We start from the raw sequence: 16,281 nt of genomic DNA, 5'->3' as shown, positions 1-16,281 counted from the left end.
TTTCACTGCAAAAGTTATGGCTAGTGCTTCCTGGATTTTTTTTCCTTATCAATTGCTTTACATAGGGTAAAATAATAACTGGTGAAAGGTACATGGGTCTTCTTTGACAACAGAGAACTGAGGACTTTGTAGTATAAATTGCTGGAATATCCAACCCATTCACTAAATTTGACACTATTTGACTTTAATTTATTCTGTCACCAAAAGAAACTTTAGTATATGTAAAAAAAATTAACACCTATGAAGATTAATATCATATTACTTTTTCACTAACTCTCTTTTTAGTCAATTCTTCTTTATATATATACTCAATATGTAATTACTCCATTTACTTCTCGAGTTTTAATCCAGTGTTTATACACAGAGCTCCAATTGCAGTGGAGAGAGAGAACTGTTTTGCTCCCAACTCAGATTTATTAACTGATTTAAGGATTATCATACTGGCATATCTTTTAACAATGCTGAGGTTTTTACTATATCTGTCACAATTATTTTAGCACTTGGTCAGCTAAAAATGCATGTACTCTGTTCTACACTAACAGAAAAATAAGTTAAAAATTGTGAAAGGTCAGAATATGATCTATAATACACAAAGGCAGGTAATGAATACATTTTTTTTTCACAGCAGTGCAGGTCAAGATAATACATGGTGTCTATATTGAAATTCCCTATTTTGTGAGGCAACTTAAAATTAGTAAATCATTCTTTGTTTCAGGTCTGAGTTGTCCGTTGGGTGCTGAAGGACTTAAAATTGCTGCCTAAATTTTTTCAACATCTGGCACACTTGAATTGTTGTCCATTGAAGCAGAAATGGCATCAGTTCATGAGAAGGCACAAACTGTGCTTTGGTATGCAGAGTTTAAATCCATTGTTATGGTGCAAAGGCAGTTTTTTGGTGTTTACAGGAAAGCAGCACCAGATGCCAAGAGCACATGGCACTGTCAGTTTGCAAAGGGTCATGTAGGAGGTCAGCTGGTCTCTGAAGAGCAAGTTGAGAATATCCGCCAAACATTTCAATGAAGTCCACAAAAATCAGTTTGTCAACTTCATGAGAGCTTCAGATGCCTTGTGCAATGTTCATAAAGTCCTCAGAAAGTGTCTGTGTCTGTATTCATACAAGATGCAGATACTGCAGGCCATAAAGCCTGATGACAAACAGCGACGAAACGAATTTGCATATGAAATGCTTAATCGAATCGACTGAAATCCTGAGTTCTTGTCAAGTGTAATGTTTTCTGATGAGGCCACATTCTGCATCTCTGGAACTGTGAACAAGCATAACATTTGAATCTGGGGGTTGCACAGTCCACACAGTGTCAGGGAAAAGGCATGAGATAGCCCAAAAGTGAACATTTGGTGTGGTCTCATGTTTGACAAGATAATTGAACCATTCTTCTTTGCTGAAACAACTGTCACAGGAATGACGTACCTAGGCATGCTGGAGATCTTTGTCTTTCCCCCCAAAGTTGCAGACTTGCAACCAAACCTTTGATTTCAGCAAGATGGTGTTGCATCTTGCTGGTCTCTGGATGTTCAGAAAGCTCTAAATGGAACATTTCCAGGGCACTGGATTAGATGAGGTACACTCATGAATTGGGCTACACATTCTCCTGGCATCACACCATTGGATCTTTTTCTACAGGGCTATATCAAGAGAGGGCATTCGCCACTGCAGTACGGGATATTTAAGACCTTCATAATCGGATTGTGGAAGTCATTGACACCATTCCTTTGGACATGTTGCATCAGACCTGGATGGAAACTGAAAACAGACTCAACATTCTTTATGTCACTGCAGGGGCTCTGTTTTGATTTGTTGTCACCTCAGGGGTTCTGCTTGATTTATTGTTGTAATTTTTTTAAACTTATTTTCACACACAACCTATTTTTGTGAAAAAAAGTTTAATTCATTTAGTTTTAGTATATAGAATGCATTTAAAACAGGGAATTTTGGCGTAGACACCCTGTATAAGTACTAATTTTGGATTATTCTTGTTTTCCTCGAAAATATGGCAATGACAAGGTGATATATTAGCTAGCTTCCCTATCTTCCAACACATGGTGCAAGAGGAATGCACAGATGCATGAAATAATTGAAGCAAACATCTGTTGGTTGTAATCTACTAATTTACTCCCACCTTTGGAATCCTAAGAGATTTTTCCATTTTCTTCATGTAAAAGCCTAACAATACTCCAAAAATGTAGGGTGACGCCCTTGGAAGAGGCAGTCCATACATAACGTTGGCTGTCCTGTAAAGCTGAGATGGCCTGAAAATCAATTAAAGTTATTAATTTATAAAATTTTCATAAGTAATGAATGTAAGCAATGCTACACACAAAATTGTCTACAACAGTTAGTTACAGAAAGTAAGACCAATTAATGTAAAATCACAGTCATAACAAAATAATATTCACAAGGAAAAGTCAAGCACAAAGAAAATAATATGAGAAAGTGTAGTGAATGTGGCAGATGTGTCAGACAGAATCAAAGAAGGCAAATAATATGAACAGAAAAAAAGGCCAATGGATTTTAACAGCAATGATTGAGATTCTCCAATGTTTAATAATGTATTAAGGTTTCAGTTGACAGTTATTGGTTAAGAGAAGTAATAGATATAGAAAAATAATGCATGGCCTAAGGAGGCAAGCAATAGACAAAATTAAATATATTAATATGAAATGAAAAAGAATTGCAGTGAATGGAGAGAGAGAGAGAGAGAGAGAGAGAGAGAGAGAGAGAAGGACTCAAGGTAAGGAGAAGTGTAAAAAAACAGGTTTCCTAAATGAGAACAGGCCAAGAGGTGATGTGGAAAATGAAAGCAGTAGAGAGTAGAAGAAGAGAAACAAATACTTTTGAATAGCACCTTTTGTAGATCAACATAGAACATGAATGGGGCCATATATACTATTTAGAATTCTGATGCATACATAAATAAGGAAACTAAACAGTATTTGCAAATGACTCGATTGATGTGTAAGAGCTATCCACTTCATAAGATAAATGTTGCATATGATGGGAGAAGTGTAGTATTTTATGGAAGAATGGTACAGTTCAACTGTAATGGAGATGATACATACATTACAGGACTTTGATGCATTCCATGGCTTACAGCAGGAATTTCAATTGGTCTGGATCACAGTGTGAGGAGAAACTGTAGTGCCCATATGTCTAGAACTGTGTTTTGGATTGAATGTTCATCAGGAGCATTGTAGTTCTACTACAAGAGCATAATAGGATGCAGAGTGAGTGTACACACTGCATTGGTACGTATGTACACATAAAAGCAGGAAATTTTGAAAAATCCAGCAAAACCTGAAGAAATCCTACAAAAATATGTTTTGCACAGAAACTGAACCCTTGCGCCTTGTCTTTTAAGAGAGTGTAATCTACAATATTTTTGGAAAAGCACGTACTGCAGATAATGTTCTCCATCTTATGTACATATGAGCATCTTGTCTTTAGGTGCCCCACTGCTTGTCTTGAATGCACTCTTTCACAAAAAAAGTGATGTTTCCTAGTTCATTGCACGGAATTTCATTCACACTGAAAAAATGAAATGACTGTATGCCATTGATAGCTGGAAGTCCCCACCTGGGAAAGTTTGGCCACTGAGTTGCAAGCCTTTTCAGTTGGTGCCATGTTGGGCAACTTGTGCGTCAATGATGGTGATGACAACACAGCACCTAGTCCCTGAGCAGAGAAAATCTCTGATCTGGCCTGGAATCAGACCTGGGCCCACTGCATGGCAGTCAGATGCACTAACCACTCAGCCAAGGGGGTGGACTTCATTCCCACTGTTTTTAGGGCTGATCAAAGCTTGAACAATATACCAGAATGAATTTTTCACCCTACAGCAGAATATGTTCTGTAATGAAATTTACTGACATGTGAAAACTGTGGGTGAGATCAAGTCTTAAATCTTCTTAAATCTAGTCCACTGACTTTCATGAGCAGTATGTTTGTCAAGTGATCCAATTTAGCACTCATCACAGCCTTGGTCAAAGTTTAAGTCCACCAGAACCTCCCAACTAACCTCTGAACTCTTTTGCAGCTTCCATATGTGATATACATGAAAGACAATAGTTTGTTTTAAAGCTGTAATAAAAGTAAACATTTTTAGAGCTTCCAGAACTGGTAGTTCTGAATTTAAGTAATTCTGGACACAAAACTATCTACAAGAAGAAAGGAGGGATGGGTTGGGGTAGGTTGTAAAAGAAGACCATTGTCAAGTCAAGCAAAGAAGGATCAAAGGGAAAAATAATGAATTATATTTTGTTTAAGTTATTAACAGACTTTGCACAAATGAAATAGCTATAAACATTGCAAAAACACAGTTCATCCAGTTTTGTGCTGTTATAAATACCCCATCTCAAATTAGTACAATGTACAACCAAAAATAATGTCAAAATTTTTGGGTGTGTGTAATTAAAAATGTAAAAACTATGTAGTAGACCTGCTGAAATATTTAGGTTCAGCTAATTTTACTGGAAGAATAACTACCACTTTTAGGGACATAAAAATCACACATATTTTACAAATATTCCATTCACTGATGTTCTACAGTATGATATACTGGGACATTTCTTCACTTAAGCATAATATCTTCATTGCACAAAAGAATGTACTGTTAATAAGAATTATGTATGGGGTTCTTCATTCATGTACATTTTGCAGGCATTTATCTTTGCCAATGGGAATATTAACTACAATCTCACAGTCCATTTATTCAGTGATGACATTTTTCATCCACAGTCCATTGCAGTTTGGGAGTAACAAGGATGTTCATAAATACAATACTAGAAGCAAAAATTATCTGCACTTCCTTCTACTGATTTACTGGCGCAGCCAGTAGTGAAATGCACAGCTATAAAACTCTATGACAATCTGTCCACGGCAATGAAATATCAGACAGGAGTGTTTTCAAACATACATTAAAGTTGTTTCACCTTAGCAAATTCTTTGGTGAGTTCTTTATTAGAAATATGTACTAAATTACAAGCATGTAAATTGCCAGCATACGTTTCGTTTCTGTAAATGTGGTCTATGAAACATGAAACTAATCAGTTAACTGGCATGTTCATCAGAATATTTCACATCGGGATTGTTATTCTGATCAAAAATTGACAGTTTTCATGGTAACTGGAGGAGAATTCCCAGTGTTACATCTATTATCAACCTCAGTAATGTAAGTGAGACAGTGATACAAACTGTTATGTGCACTCTATTATTACTGTATGAGAAAGATGAAGACCTTTCCCCAAAAAGCTTAAGCCAGGGTCCTACATAACTTAATATTTAATCATGGAGAAGAATGCAGAGACCATTTGAGCTTATTCTCATGTCTGTCTTGTTGTTATGTACATTACATTTGATTCAAAATAGACCTTAATTATTAGTCTAAAATGTCATTTAATGTCATCTAACATCCTTTCAAGTCATCAAATATAATCTTGTCATTTGGTGTCATCAAATATCTTTTAGTGTCATCTAATTGTAGAGACATCTCACTTCTTCTTGTGTTCTCCAAAATTTTTGAGAAACTAACTAATAACCAAATCAGGAACCACATTTCCAGAAATGACATTTTAACAGAAGCTCAGTTTGGCTTTCATAAAGATGTCACTACTGAAAAAGCAATATGTTATCTCACAAGCTCCATCTTGATGGTGGTGAAGAAGAACTACTCTGTTGTCATTGTATGTGATCTTGCGAAGGCTCTTTGATGGACAGATCATAAAATTCTACGAGGAAACAAAAATGGTATGGCATTAAAGGTGGTCTCTCTGTTTGGATGAAGTGATACCTTAACAACAGAAGACACAAGGTCAAAAATTACATTCAGAATGATATCTAATAAGATCCAGTGTTTGGCCTTTGCTGACCAACATAAATAATTCACCAGATATATTGTACTCTTACTAATCACAAAAATATACTGAAAAAGGACCTTAGCACATCCATAAGAGATACAGTGAGGAGAATAATAGAATAGGCTGCTTTATAACAGACAGTTTAATCCTTATTCTTATGAAGCAGTTAGCAGTTCCAAAAAGCCAGATGGGAGTTACAGATGCTGGAAGTAGAGACCAATGAGCACACAAAGGGTGATGCTCCATTTGTGATGTTCTTAGATGTCCAAATTCATACGAAATTCAGGTGGTTCTTGTTGTGACTTGGCAAGACAGCCAAGCCACTAGGAGAGGAAGCCGAAAGGCATGCGTTTAAGCTCACGCAGGCTGGCATGAGGTCTGGAACAGGTAAGGGAATTTATAGTAGCAAAGAACGTAAGTAACTACTGGAATACTTAACTTTAATTCATAATTGGTGAACATCGGTCTGATGGTACATGCATCACAGGATAAATAGCAATTGATAATGGCGCCTTGCTAGGTCGTAGCAAATGACGTAGCTGAAGGCTATGCTAACGATCGTCTCAGCAAATGAGAGCATAATTTGTCAGTGAACCATCGCTAGCAAAGTCGGCTGTACAACTGGGGCGAGTGCTAGGAAGTCTCTCTAGACCTGCCGTGTGGCGGCGCTCGGTCTGCAATCACTGACAGTGGCGACACACAGGTCCGACGTATACTAACGGACCACGGCCGATTTAAAGGCTACCACCTAGCAAGTGTGGTGTCTGGCGGTGACACCACAGTTCTAGCACATGGATAAATTGATCAAAAAGCTCAGTTTTGCCTGGTTTACACTTGGATATCTCTGTCACTATGATGACCTGCAGGTATTATTGCCAGCATTCTTTCACTCATACTGTCCTATGGTATAATCTTCAGGTACAACGCAGCTAATATCAACAAAGCATTCTTATATAGAAGTTGCAATAAGAACATTAGGTAAAGTTGATTGCATACTACCTTGCACAGCCTTCTCAGGGACCTTACACTTACACGCCAATACATATGCTTCTAATGCCTCTAATAGCAGTAACTGAGCAAATGGAAATTTGCAAGGAAACGTCTAAGATGAGAGAGATACCTAACATACCGGTAACAGTATCTGAAGGAGTGGTAGAATATGGGGTACCAGCAGAAATGTCAGGAACATCCAGCAGAGTTGAAGAGGAAACAATTTCTTCAGATGAGAAAGCCTACAAACCTAGTGTAAACTCATGTGCACCTGAAACCTCCAAGGATGAAGCTGTCAGCACATTCGACACACTCGATGCTTCATGCTCACTTGTAACTAGGACTGCAACCACACCAACAGCCAAGAACCATTCAATTAGATCCAGAAACTCATCAGCTGCTCTGCAGACATCTCAAAGGAAGAGCCTCAGGATAAGAAGAGCTGCTGTGCGTAGTGACTATTTTTTATGGGACCTTTGCAATTTGAAGAAGAAGAAAAGGCAGAATCTTTACAGTGTCAGCAACAAGAAAGTACAAAGGTAAATAGTGCAGCAAATCCACTACATGAAACTTTAACAGTTGTATACCAAAATGTGCAAGGACTAGAAAGTAAATTAGCTGAAATAGAAGTTCTATTAACTGACTATCTAAAAGACATTAACATACTATGCATAAGTGAGCACTGGGTAAAAGAAATGCAAGCGTCTAGCATAATTATTCCAAATTTTGAAATGATTAGCAAATTTTGTAGAATCAACCATAAAGGGGGTGGGACATGTATTTATGTTAGGACAGGGGTAGAATCAAAAGAAATTAAATGTAAACTAAAATGCATAGAAAAAGATTTTGAATACAGTATATGTGAGCTAACCAAATTAAAAATTACTATTGTGTGTTTGTACCGATCACCACTGGGCAACTTTGCCATTTTTATGGAAAACCTTGAGGGACTGCTGAATGAACTTAAACATAATGTAATTGTTCTTGGTGATTTTAATGTTAACTTTAAGAATGATTGTAGTAAACAACAGCAACTGTGCAATCTGTTTTTGTGTCATAATATGATCGCAACTGTAAATGAAGTTACCAGGTGCGGAAATATGTCTGAAACTATAATAGATCAAGTATTTTTAAACAAGGACAAGTGTGAATATAACACTGAAGTAATTGACACTGGTTTCTCGGATCACAAGGGTATCAAATTGAGTTTAAATGTCACATCTTACAAGGACCCTGTTATCAATAACAATTACAGAGAAAGGAGATTTATAAATGATGACAGCATAAGAATTTTTAATTACATTCTGGAAAATAACAACTGGGGTAGTGAATCAAGTGGTGATGTCAACAGAAAGTTTGACTCATTTCTTGAAAGCTACAAACACTGCTTCGATGTTGCCTTTACTATAAAAAGAGTCAAAACTAAACATAAAACCAAAACATGGGTTACACAGGGGATTAGAAAGTCATCAGACACTCTCAGAAAGTTAAATAAATCAGCCAGGAAGAATGTAGTACTGAAAGCACATGTGAAATGTTATAGAAGCCTGTACAAGAAAGTAATAATTGCAGCTAAGAAGCTTGATAATGATACCTATATTGAGAAAGGTAACAACAAAATGAAGTCAACTTGGGAGGTAATAAATAATAATATAGGTAGACACAAAAGAAAAGATAACAGCTTTGTCATTAAAAGTGGGGGTAAAACTGTTAAGGACCCACTTCAGATTGCCAACATATTTAATGAACATTTTACAAATATAGCCATAAATTTAATTAAAACTAAATGCAATTCCAATAGCAAGGTAAAAATCCCCATGAATGACATGACAATGTTCCTTTATCCAGTATCTGATTCAGAGGTACTAAATGCTATAAATAAGTTAAAAAATAAAATGTCATGTGGGTGTGATGGGATTCCTGACAAAGTCATTAAGCAAAGTGCAAGAAACATAGCCTCGCATCTCACTGAAATTATAAATGAATCTTTTAAGACAGGGGTGTTCCCATCAAAACTTAAAATGTCTACTATAAAGCCACTTTACAAGAATGGTGATAAATATGATGTTAGTAACTTTAGGCCTTTATCAATGTTGTCAGGTTTCTCAAAAATAATAGAAAGGATAATGTATCAGAGACTATACAAATTTCTTATTAAGAATAGAATATTGGTTAATGCGCAAAATGGTTTCCGTAAAAATAAATCAACTGAAACAGCTATCTTCAATTTTTTGCAACTTGTTCTAAATTCCATAAACAGAAAAGAATTAAATTGTGGATTGTTTTTAGACTTATCAAAGGCCTTTGATGTCATCGACCATAAGTTACTGCTTAGAAAGTTATATGCCTATGGGATACATGGAGTTGCCCACAAATGGTTTGAATCATATCTGTCAGACAGGTATCAGAAGGTGGAGATAAGCCAGGCAGATAGGACATATTGATCAAGATTCGAGAGAGTTTTGTATGGAGTACCCCAGGGATCTGTATTAGGGCCATTACTGTTTTTAATATTTATCAATGACCTACCAAGTCATCTATCTGAAGCAGAGGCAGTACTGTTTGCTGATGATACAAGTTTGTTTGTTAAAGCAAATAGTGAAGCTGACTTACAGGAAAAAGTCACATTAGCAACAGACGAAGCAGACAGATGGTTTAATGAAAACAGACTCACTGTGAATGCCAAAAAAACAACGTGGATCAACTTCAGACATATTACAAATAAAATAAAAACTAACCTTACAGTAGAACTGGGTAAGTGTAAGATTGAACAAGCATCATACACTAAATTCTTGGGAGTATGGTTTGATGAACACTTAAGATGGGAAAAGCATGTAATATCATTGAACAAAAAATTAAGTCAAACATGTTATATACTTAGAATGCTTAAAAGCTCATGTAATATTAAAACAGTGTTATGTGTTTATTTCTCATTCATGCACAGTTTATTAAGATACGGCGTACAGTTTTGGGGGAACATCAGTCTAACAAAACACTCATTTAGACTACAAAAGAAGGCAGTCAGAATAATAAAAGGTATAGGATATAGAGACTCTTGTAGGCAAGCTTTCAAAGAATTAAAAATCATGACACTACCATCTTTATACATATATGAAAGCATATGTTTCTTAAAAGAACACGAGGAATTTTCTACATTAAACAGAGAATTTCACAACTACGAAACAAGGAATAGGAATGATTTTCACAGAGAAATTCATAAAACAGCTATGTATCACAAAAGTGTACTATACCAACCCAAAATCCTCTACAGTGCTCTCCCCAAAGAACTAAAAATAATACCAAAACTGTACATATTTAAAAGAGAATTAAAAAACATGTTATTAAGCAATAGTTTTTACAGTATTGAAGAGTTTGTGAATCGTTGACAATAAAAGCGCAGTTAATATTTCCCTGACATACTAAATATGTGTAATTGCTCACATTTAAATACTTGCTGTTTCTATGAAAGTGTGAAACTGTTAATGTAAGAATGTAAATAATCTTTGATGTGAGAATCAGTAACTTTTTTTTTTTTTTTTTGTACGTTGTTATACTACTTGTGTATTTTTATGTTAATGTTCTAAAAGTTCTATTAAAATTGTAATGTCTAAGTGACATGTAAATTCAATTACAAATTTTCATGTATATGTATTTTAAATTGTAATGTTTATTGACAAGTCCTATATCATTTCGATGATGTACTACAAGGACGCTAATAAATTGAATTGAATTGAATTGAAAACAAAGTAAAGAGTAAAATTTTCTCAGGCTCCCTGCTAAGTAAAGCACTTATGCATCTACAACTTTTTCGGTGAGTGTTTCTTGACCATTATCAAGCAGTAAATGATTGCTGTATAACTGCTGGTCTTGACCTTATACAGCCACATTCTTGGGCATCATGTCATTGATGCACAGTCCATCACTATATACATACACGTTTTCATCTTGTGTCTGCTGTGCCCACTTTAACTTTGTGATTGCCTGGTTCCATGCTGTACTCAGCTGCAAGCCACTGCCTTTATTGAAGGTATTATTATGTATTTTGATTTCTACAGCTTCTGTTATTATGCTATCCCAGAAACCAGTAGCCCCTGTGATGAGGTGTCAACAGATACAATTTTATGTTCATTTTCTAAAGCATGTTCAGGTACCACTGAATTCCCTGGATAGCTTTGTCACAAACATCTCTCCTGTTCAATCCAATGCTCTTCCACTTTGTACATGGTTTACCTGGCATAATACTGTCTGCACTCATACAGCATTCTGTAAATGTTGGGAGCTCTGAGATGTGTGTAATCTTTCATAGGCCTTATGAGATGGCACATTTTAGTTGGAGGCCTCATGACTGATTTGATATTATAACTCTTCCGGAGCCAGCTAACTGCAGCCAGCTAACTACAGCACCTGAAATATTAACTGCAGCAGGATCAACAATTAGATCACAGTGTTCCATTAAAACTACTGTAGTGTCACCAAGGCCTGCAGCAGTCTACAATCAAAAGAGGAGCTTGAGGCCTAGAAAACCTGCTCTACGAAATCAAGATTTTTTATGGTTTTGCAACAAAAAGGGGAAAACCATGACTTAGGTAAGTCAGTTAGAAATGACACTCAGCAAAAGACCAATTATCTAATGAGCATGTGCAAAAACTCACCCGTCTTGAAACCTAGCAACTCACTTCCTCAAAAAGTCAATACTAAATGTGACAAACTGTGTATTTTCCATCAAAATATAAGGGGGCTAAGAAGTAAACTAGAACTGTTGACAAAGAATATTAGTGACAGTAATACTATTGATAATGCCGATATCCTTTGTTTTACCGAACACCATGTAAAGGAGGGTATCAATATGCTGAATCTAGATGGCTATCATATTGCCTCTCACTTTTGTAGAAACAGTGTGCAGAAGGGTGGTGTAATTATACATGTAAAAAAGAATATAATGTATAGATCTCTAGAGCTCACAGAATACTGTTTTGATCAGCATTTTGAAGCTTGTGGTATAGAAATTAGCACCAAGACCCTGTCACTCATTGTAGTAACAGTGTATAGGGCCCCACCAGGGAAGCAATGTATGTTCTTTAAGCAACTCGAATCTCTTCTATCCCGTATATATTCAAAAAATAAAAATACTGTAGTCTTAGGGGACTTTAACATTAACTTTCTAGATTATGATAGTAGTAGAGCTGACCTGCTACATATAATGAACTCATACAACCTCACACCCATGGTAGACTTCCCCACAAGGGCTACGAACTACTGTTCAGGTCTTATAGATAATATTTTCATTGATGAGAATAGAAACACCAATGCAACAGTAAAACAAGCCACAAATGGTCTTTCAGACCTTGATGGCCAATTGCTAGCTATCAATGATATATGCCCACACAAGAAGGACAAAGTCTGTAAAAGGTCATTTAGGGTAATTAATAATGAAAATCTCATGATCTTCAACAGTTATCTTCAACTCATTGACTGGAGTCCAACTTAGAGAGCACTGAAAGTCAATGACAAATTTAACCTATTTATAAATGAATTTATGTGCCACTTTGAAGCTGTTCTCCCTCTAAGAACTGCAAAGAACAAGTACCAGGGCCATACCAGCAAACAGTGGCTCACAAAAGGAATAAAAACATCATGTAGGACTAAAAGACTGCTTTATGTTTCTCTCAGAAATACTAATGATCCTGAAATAAGAGCTCATTATAAAAGGTACTGCAATATCTTAAATGAACTTCTGATATAGGCAAAAAGTATGTTCATCAAATCAGAAATAGATAATTCTGGCAATAAAATAAAAACCATCTGGGGTATTATTAAAAGAGAAACTGGTAGCTACTCAAATGATGCAGAAAATATTGAAGTTAGACATAATGGGAATATCATTGATAAAGGTGAAGATGTTGCAAAAATTTTCAACAAGCATTTTTTGACTGCAGCAGATAAAATAGGGTGTAATGGATCTATAAATGAGGCTCTGAATCTTTTACAAAGAAGTGGACTTAGTGTAACACCCCAGATTAGCATGCCTCCTGTCACTGTTGAGAAAGTTAAGAAGATAATAAGGGCCATGAAAAACAAAAACTCAACTGGTATTGATGGTATTTCCATCAAAGTGTTGAAACACACACACATTTTCATTTGTGAAGTCCTGTGCCACATCTTTAACGAATCAGTGAGACTAGGAATTGTCCCTGATAGACTTAAATATGCAGTGGTGAAACCATTGTACAAGAAGGGTGACAGAAACAAAGTAACCAATTATCATCCTATTTCACTCTTAACTTGTTTCTCCAAGATTCTCGAGAAACTGGTACACAGAAGGATTCTTGAACATCTTAGTAAATACAATATTCTCAATAAAAGTCAATTCGGTTTCCAGAAAAACATCTCAACAGAAGATGCAATATATTCTTTCACCGATGCGATTCTTGAATCAATCAATAATAAAATGTCTCCAACTGGAATTTTTTGTGACCTTTCTAAGGCGTTCGATTGCGTGAACCATGAGATTTTTCTGAGAAAGGCAGAATTTTATGGGTTAACTGGAGAAGCAGGGTGCCATCTCCAGTTCCTCATTTGACCCTAGTTTAATATCCTATAACATAGGTACAGTAAGACAGATGTTTGAATGCCTACATAAATGCCTGCTGGCCCAGGCTAAATCGAAAGTTTTTACCCCATGTTCCTAGCTCGAGTAGAAGCAAGCACCAAGACCCCTCCAAAGTGGGATTCTCACATGGCCTTTTCAGACATATTTGTTACAGTGCTTCTGTTCTGTAATGGCAGGCACATTAATTTCAGGAACATTTGTTATCTTCTAGTCAGCAATGTATTTTGTGCCATTGCTCTGAAATGTGTAAGTCATTATTATTTGTTTTCTGCATTCCAAATTTTCATGACTAACAGATGTAACTGCCCCAGTGAATTGTTCATTCTCTCATCGTGTTCTGAAGTTTCAGTTAAAGATTCTCTCATGTAGGAGAACCTCCGTAGATGAGGAATGGCAACAGTAGCTCTCCAAAACTAATTATGTGCACTGTATTAATAATTAACTGTCATTAAACAGATGTGTGTGTATAAGTTAAAATAAAGCTAATTTAATAATAAAAGTGCTGTTACTTTTTTAAGAAAAAAAACTAATAGCTCCTGCTTCCTTAATTATGCTTAATAACCATTGTGTTTCTACTACTGTTAGCATGTAGCTCAGCCAGTCTTGAACAGTATATTCATGTCACCAACAAATATTGCAGTTTTCAATGAGCTTTACAAAGTCTTTAAAAGGTTCTTTATGTAGATCAAGAATAAGAACAGGTCAAATGCAGATTCTTGATGGGTATCATATCTGATCTCTCTGAATTAGCTTTATTACTATGGTTTACTCTGTTACCATTACCCTCTGCTTTCTATTATGCAATTCAGACTCCATTCATATAAGAGTGCGTGATTAATACTGTAACACTTGAGTAATGATCCAATCAGTTGTTGGCTGTCACATTACAGAGTATGATGCCAGCAGAATAATTGTTATAGTTTTCAAGTACTTTGTGACAAAATTATCCTCCTTCCTCTATCAGTTTCTTTCATATTTTTGCTATCCCATATTTTCATCATATTTTAATTCTCATTATTTGTTAAATAAAGTTAATCACACATAACAACTTTTATAGCTTTACTCTAATATTCTCATTACTATCAGGGGTACTTACTTGACACTGTGGAATATGACAATAGATAGGTTATGCTCCACAGTTTTATTGAACCTCAACCATGTAGATACTGCATTAACAGAGAACAAAACAACTGCTCCAGCTGCAGCATTCATATGCAACAAATATAGCATCAATGGTAGAAATAAGGACAGTTGCATATCAATTGCCAGGTGATGAGTATGTGGCCCACACTGGAATATAAAGGGGTTAGTAGCATTTACCTACACAATTACAACTTATTTACGAATAAAAGTGAAGAAAAACAGTTTAATGCATGCAGTCCACTTTCTACATGTACTTACATCGATTAAACTGAGGTGAATTAAGACACCGTAATAGTAACTATAGGCATAAGATGACACTAATGCAAATATGTTCTCAAGCCATCATTTAGTTATTTATCACAAAGGGATTTATTTAACTTGTCTGTTTACATGATGGTGTTCACTATTATAACCTACTGTAACAATGATAGCACTGAGATGGAAGGTTTACAGGGTTGGTGAAACTTCAAGGTGAGAGCAACATTTCAAAGCCAAAAGTAATGCAACATGTGAACTTTGGTGACAAGTTATAACCTTGTGGTAAACAGACACAGCTATATACCTTTCAAGGCCCAAACACTTCCAATTACACAATTCTTAAGCTGTTAGTATGGTCAAACTTCCCACTATATAATTTTTTTCCCCAGAGAACTGATCCTGTAGCATTATCAGAGAGTAGGAGTGAAGTTTGGAAGGTGTGGATGGAAGATAGTTGAAGTTAACACTTATTAATCAGTCTGTAAAGCATGCTCAGGTAGTGAAATAAGTAGTGCATTGGATACAAAAGGAATGAAACAGTGGAAAAATCCAGGATGGAATGTAACAATGAGAAGGAAAGTTGCCATTCATCATATACCGGAGATGCTGAGTCTCAGATAGGCACCAGAAAAAGACTTTCACACTTAGAGCTTTCGGCCAATGGCCTTCATCAGCAATAGACACACATACGCAAACACACACACACTCACAAACACTACTCACACACGTGACTGCATTCTAAGAAACTGAAGTGTGGTTTCAGTTGCCTGAGACTGTGTGTATGTGTGTGTGTGGGGGGGGGGGGGGGGGGGGGACATATGTGTGTCTATTATTGACAAAGGCCATTGGCCAAAAGCTTTAAGTGTGAAAGTCTTTTTGTTGTGCCTATCTGCGACTTAGCATTTCCGCTATATGGTGAGTGGCAACTTTCCTTCTCATAATATGGATACGAAAGGAAGGTATTTTGGCACAAGTTCCAGTCTATGCACAATTTTAACTTGTCACAAATGTTCATTACATAAGCCATTAAATAAAAAAAAATACATATGGTCTGAAGAATGTTGCAGAAATTGTACACAAAGAAACAAAGGCATTGCAAACATGACCACAGCATTTATCATATTTATCATACAGATGAACAGATCTGTAGTTTGTATATTCTATTAATGGCGGCATAGTATTTGTTGAAATATTTTCAGGAAACTTAAAAATGTGATGTCTTCTGTTGTGAGTGACATTATTACATACCAAATAGTGACAGAAATAATATTATAGCAGTGGAAACATTGCCAAAAACAATCAACATCAATGTATGAAAAAATGGTGTTGGTTTAACACATCATATTGCCCTGGTGTGTTGCAGCTCAGTGAAGTGTCTTCAGGATGGGTACTTACATAAACAAACTGTG

General features: G+C 36.0%; 1 protein-coding gene across 1 annotated transcript in view; it reads right to left on the bottom strand.

Annotated features, from left to right (window-relative positions):
* LOC124622169 (nose resistant to fluoxetine protein 6-like) overlaps window positions 1–16,281 on the bottom strand; it is a 322,977-nt gene that overhangs the window by 18,419 nt on the left and 288,277 nt on the right. Inside the window, exons 10-11 of the mRNA XM_047147813.1 lie at window positions 14,568–14,761; window positions 2,139–2,268 (exon numbers count right to left, since the gene is read on the bottom strand). Coding sequence (XP_047003769.1) covers window positions 2,139–2,268; window positions 14,568–14,761 — 324 coding nt within the window. The remainder of the gene's footprint in view (window positions 1–2,138; window positions 2,269–14,567; window positions 14,762–16,281) is intronic.

This window comes from Schistocerca americana, chromosome 7, assembly GCF_021461395.2.
Source record: "Schistocerca americana isolate TAMUIC-IGC-003095 chromosome 7, iqSchAmer2.1, whole genome shotgun sequence".
In the NCBI taxonomy this organism is placed as follows: Eukaryota; Metazoa; Arthropoda; class Insecta; order Orthoptera; family Acrididae; genus Schistocerca; species Schistocerca americana.
The sequence above is the reverse complement of the archived record's forward strand: the minus strand, read 5'-3'. Positions and strand labels throughout refer to the sequence as shown.